The sequence below is a fragment of the Lygodium microphyllum genome, unplaced genomic scaffold (genome assembly GCF_053477565.2).
Source record: "Lygodium microphyllum isolate KBCC unplaced genomic scaffold, Lygodium_microphyllum_v1.1.10 scaffold_34, whole genome shotgun sequence".
NCBI lineage: Eukaryota > Viridiplantae > Streptophyta > Polypodiopsida > Schizaeales > Lygodiaceae > Lygodium > Lygodium microphyllum.
In genome coordinates, this window is record NW_028229517.1 from 1,313,170 (window position 1) to 1,318,782 (window position 5,613).

The following is a 5,613-nucleotide window of genomic DNA, read 5'->3' on the forward strand; positions in this document are numbered from 1 at the left end:
TTCAATGATCTCTTGTTATTCCTTCAACTAGAGAATGATGGGCTAATCCTTGCCACAACTATAATCGAATACAGTTTAGATGGAGTATTTCTAGACATTGTTGTAGGAGGACCCAAGGCCTTTCCCACCTATTATTCTACAAACATTTATGAGGTAGTATGTTGAACTCATTTTCAACTTGAACACAATGTGCATTCACTTGGAGTATTATGTTTCTTTTGAAGTGTACCTATCTTACTACTAGTTATTTTTGCTATAGGTTCGAAAAGCCCCGAACCTCCAAAGGGCTTCTCAAACCTACCCCCTTTTCCAAACCTCCCTTTTTCAATCAAAACCCCCTCAATTCCCCTCTTTCTCACGTGTAATCTCTCATTCTCTCTTCCCCCTCCTTTTTTTCATTAAAGCCTCCCGCCATCCCCCCTCTCTCCCCCTCCCCCCCCTTTGAATTAAAACCCCCTCCCCTCTCTCTCACTTATAACCTCAAGGCCTTCCCCCCTTTCTCATGTGTAATCTCTCATTTTCTCTTCCTCCTCCTTTTTTTCATTAAAGCCTTCCCCCCCCCCCCCCCCCTTTTTGGAATTAAAACCCCCTCCCTTCTCTCTCACTTATAATTTCTCTCTTTCTTTTCTCCCTCCCCTTTTTAATTAAATCCCCCTCTCTCACACTTATAATCTGTCTCTTTCTTTCTCTCTCTTTCTTTTCAATGTAAGAGAGAGAAAGAAAGAGAGAGAAGAAGAAGAAGAAGAAGAAGAAGAAGAAGAAGAAGAAAGAGAAAGAGAGATGGGGAAAAAGAGAAAGAAGAAAAGTCTTTTTTAAATTTAAATATTTTTTAGAGAGAGAGGAAGGGAGAGAGAAGGAGAGAGGGGGGAAGAGAGAGAGAGAGAGAGAGAATATAAAATTTAAGAGAGAGAGAGAGGGAGAGAAGAAATATAAAATTTAAAAGAGAGGGGGAGAGAATAAAAAATGAAAATTAGGAGAAAGGGGAGGAGAAGAAAGAGGGCAGAGACAGAGAGAATATAAACATACAGAGAGAATTATATATGGGGAAAATATAAATTTTACATACTTTAAGAGAGAGGGGGGAGAAAGTGAAAGAAGAAGAAGAATAAGAGAGAGAGAGAGAGAGAGAGAGAGAGAGAAGAAAAATTTAAAAAGAGAATGATGAGAGAGAGAGAAGAAAAAAAGGAAAAAAGAGGAGAGAGAGAAGGAAAAGAGATGAGAGAGGAGGGAGAATAAAAGGAGAGAGAGAGAGAGAAGAAAAGCGGGGAGAGAAAAAAGGAGAGAGAGACAAAGAGAGTTAATTAAAATTTTAGAAAGAGAGAGGAAAAAGAGGAGAGAGAAAGATGAAAAATAGATTGTTGAGCGAAGTTGCCATGCTATCGCTTGCCACTTTGAGGCAGTGAAGTTGTCTAGCATTCTGTGCACACTAGTAGTTATTAACACACAAATCCAAACTTCAAAATTCCTGAGTATGTAATAGAAATATACTATTAAGGCCATCAAATGCGGCCTAAAATTTTATAATATTCACCTAGAAATTAATAGCCAAATGTAGCATACTAGTGTGCATAGCCTAACATCAAGAATTTACCACTCATTAGTTCGTTGGAATGAATGAAGTGTCTCACAATTTGTTAATAGCCACCCTTAGTCCAATGAGTATTAATGTATATTGGTTACTTGAACTAGTTGAAAGAAATGAGAATGAGCTAGTGGATTTGCATCCAAGCATATAAGGTGTGATAGGTAGGGCTAATTAATCAACCAAATGATATAACACTAAATTTACATAATATTCAAATGTGTATATTTAATCATTAATCAAGGTTGGGCTTTGTGTATGATTTCTAAAATAGAAGGAAAAAAAGTTACAATATGGAATCGCCTAACATAAGTTTTAAGCCCATTGTTATCCTCAATATAAGCAACCATCTTAAGTAGGTGAATACCAAGCCAATCATTATCTCTTTGCATGTGCAACTTTTTAGGGCAATTCAGCTTGTGAAAACTTATCATTTGAATTTGGCAAACATGTCAACAAGTCATATCTAAGACTTGGAGTGACTTTTCAAAGATGAGATAAAGTCTTACAAATGCCAGGTTTGTTATGTACATAATCCCAAGTATAAACTTGGACCTCTTATCTATTGAACATTGAAGTGATTCTTCAAAGATGAGGTCAAGTCTTACATATTCAAGCTAGGACAAATGTTCTCTCTTGTTTTATTATATACCATTGCTTCTTGAACATGCTATTAAACTTTTACATTCATGATTAAGGACATTTTCCAGTTCCCTTGGAGTTTTTGAGGTTTGCATAGCAAGGGCATTGCTCCCTATTGCCAGCTGTCCCGGGTGGCACACATTTGCAAGTTCGACAGCATGCATTGCAATCACGAAGGCAAAGCTTTGCACGACTAGCTTTACTACACCTATAAGCACATTTTCCGGCACAATCTGCATAAACAATGTCATTAGTAAGTGCTCATTGTGTCTTATGATTTGACACATTGAGACATTGGTCATTATGAAGTCTTGAAATGACTTTACTCCTAAGTGTGATTGATGCACTTTGATCTATGAATTTTATCTAGGTGCATGAGATGTGACGAATTGAAGATTATATGTAAAGAGAGAAAATAAAAATGGTACCGATTTGTTGTAGCAAATGCCTTTGACCTCCATACGTGGGATCATCATTGCTTGCATAGTTAATAGCCTAAAAGGAGGATCCATTTTAAGAACATGAGGCAATGGAGTAAACTAATAAACAATAATATGTCCAATGTCTTGTAACTTATATTGCTTGGGCTAACTAAAACACAAAAGTAAATACACATTAATTGTTGGCAAAGCTAGTTCAATGTAATTGCTGTTGTAAATTTCATCTTGGATGACAAAAACAAATTGACATTAAGTTAATAATCAGAAAAGTTGGTTCCATATACTTAAATTGATGTCAATTTCTTATTCTCATTATTAATTGAGAAATAGTTAGGAAAAGTGATCTCATTTGCTCTCAAACTTATTGGTACTATAAAGGATTGATAGCAAGCATTGGTTGAGGTTGTTAGCTACTCATGTGCACATTGCAATGCAAAAGCTTAATTTCTTTTAATTAGATCACATATACTTCATATATTTTACAACTTAGAAATATGTCACATTTAATTGAAAGAGATCAAGTTATCTTGAAATGCAAATACTTCACTTCTTATAAAATCCTACAAAATTATTTCCAAATAGATGACACATATTAAAATCTTACCATTTCCTTTAATTGGATAAGACTTAATCACTCTAAGACTGCATGTTCACTAGTAGCATTGCCATAAGATATGTGGCTATTGGCCTAGGAGGGGCATAGTGCCCTAGTTCTTCATTCCCATCCCTCTTGTCATGAGGCTTAGGAGGTCATTTGAGCTACGGGGAGAGGAAGCCTCGTTGAACAACACTAGAAAAGCCAAGGAATATAACTATGTAGAGGCAAACCCCTCAGTCAAGGAACATACCAATGCAGAAAAAACAAGCCAAATCTAATTCAACTCAAGCAGGATACAATCATTTAGACCATTGTCACATTAAACCCAAGAAGAGTTCCCTTATTCGAAGGAAATCAGAAGAACGCATGTAATCAAGCTCTCGGGTTACCTCACATGAGAGGAGAAGCAGCGCCATGAAGAAGAGGAGCAGCAGCGGTATCAGAGAGGCTCTGGGGTTGGCCATGGCTGAGCTGAGAGATGGGTTGATATTGGGTCAGCGAAGAGATGTGGGTTGATATTGGTCAGTATATAGTAGCGAAAGCTTGCTAGAATAAACTCACATGAAGAAGGGGCGATATGGTTGGAGGAGGAGAGGGAGGGTGGCCTCTTATAAAGGCTATAGCTGATACAGAATGGATGATGGCGTTCAACGTGGAATGAGGGTGTGATCTGGTCCTGCGGGCCCCGCCCACAGAGAGAGAGAGAGAGAGAGAGAGAGAGAGAGAGTGTGTGTGTGTGTGTGTGTGTGTGTGTGTGTGTGTGAGAGAGAGAGAGAGAGAGAGAGAGAGAGAGAGAGAGAGAGAGAGAGAGCGTGTGTGTGTGTGTGTGCGTGTGTGAGTGAGTGATGGTTGGAAGGTTGGATTAGACTTCCGCTGCACTGCTTTGTCCATCGCACTCGTCTCTGCAATCAGATCGAACGACCGCGTGGACCAACAAAAGCAAAAGCAAAAGGACAGATGAAATGATCATCAGCCAGCCAGTCCTCCAGGCAGCTGCCACCAAGTGTTAATCCTCCATGTCGTTGCCCTGTTTTTTTCATCACCCATCATCATCGCCAACGTCAATTACATCATAATTATCATAATTACCAGCCCACCGTGAGCTGTCCCCAATTGAGCGAGCGAGCGAGAGACAGATTCTTGATTCTCTTTACAATCCCAGCGGCTTCTCGAGAAATCACGGCGTCTTTTTCCTTATCATCTCTCTCAGCACACGGTATTTTTACAGCTCAACGCGGGTATATCCATGCGCCCCCGCCCACTTGCGCGCCCCCATACACACACCTAGCTAAATAAGTTAAGTTAAGGAAGGAGTTGCGTACATGTTTCTCCTAAGAGCCACGCCCCACATAGGTCGATACATAGGTCGATTAGTCATCATTACCCCATAAGAATTGGCCACACATAGGTGTAAACTAATGGTTGGTCCCTAGTATTGTCCATTGCCAATGGTTGGCCACACATAGGTGTAAACTAATGGTTGGTCCCTAGTATTGTCCATTGCCAACGAGCATGCATGTGTCTCGGAGGAGAGAGAAAGCACTACATGCATAAGAAGATGTGAGATAAATGGCAAGACGAGATGACTTATTTGAGGAGCCAACCAATCAAACAAGTCCACGTGGATTTGCTAGCATAAGTCTACAGAGTACGCTTATTTTTAGATGGTATTCCATAGACTCGATAAAGTCCCTCTTTTTACAAGATTCAAGATCACAAGGAAAGGACACACACATACAAAACCCCACTTTGTAGACGTGCATAGGTCAATTGTGCATGACCCAACTCTAGCAATGCATGTAGGCCCAAATGTATACTTTGGCATGTACATGTGTCATAAACATGTTGCATATATGTGTGTGCACATGTGCGTATGTATGCATGCATATAAAACCCATACTCTTGCCCATATCTTTGGTTAATTCTAACTAGCACTAGTAAATTGAAATAAATAGGGTGTAACATAAGGAAAGTAAAGAAAATATTCATGGTCCTTCTCAAATGTCTAATTGTGACTACATATGTAAAAGCACAAGCAAAATAGGAAAAATCATTGAAATTAGTAGAAGATTAGGTGAGATCTCTACATGTAAAAGCATGAGTAAATAAGAAAATCAATAGAAAGCATTAGATATGAAGAAGACAAATAAGATCTCTATGTGTAAGGGCATGAAATACAAAGTATAGGAAAAATGAAGTCGGTTCAAATCTATTGAATGGTTGGCAAAGTAGAGAATTTCCAAGTAAAACTTGAAACTCAACAAAAGGAGGGCCCAAAAACCTTAGTATTTAATCATGAGAGATTACATTGTAAGCATCAAAAGTATCTTTATTTGCTTTGATGACTTTAG

General features: G+C 38.7%; 1 protein-coding gene across 1 annotated transcript; it reads right to left on the bottom strand.

Annotated features, from left to right (window-relative positions):
- Positions 1–2,034: 2,034 nt before the first annotated feature.
- LOC148009177 (cypmaclein-like) lies at positions 2,035–3,851 on the bottom strand. The gene is made up of 3 exons (XM_087673728.1): positions 3,652–3,851; positions 2,653–2,719; positions 2,035–2,457 (listed from the first exon to the last, which is right to left on the bottom strand). The coding sequence occupies exons 1-3, from the start codon at positions 3,724–3,726 to the stop codon at positions 2,276–2,278; spliced, it is 324 nt and encodes a 107-aa protein (XP_087529854.1). The 5' UTR covers positions 3,727–3,851; the 3' UTR covers positions 2,035–2,275.
- Positions 3,852–5,613: the final 1,762 nt, after the last annotated feature.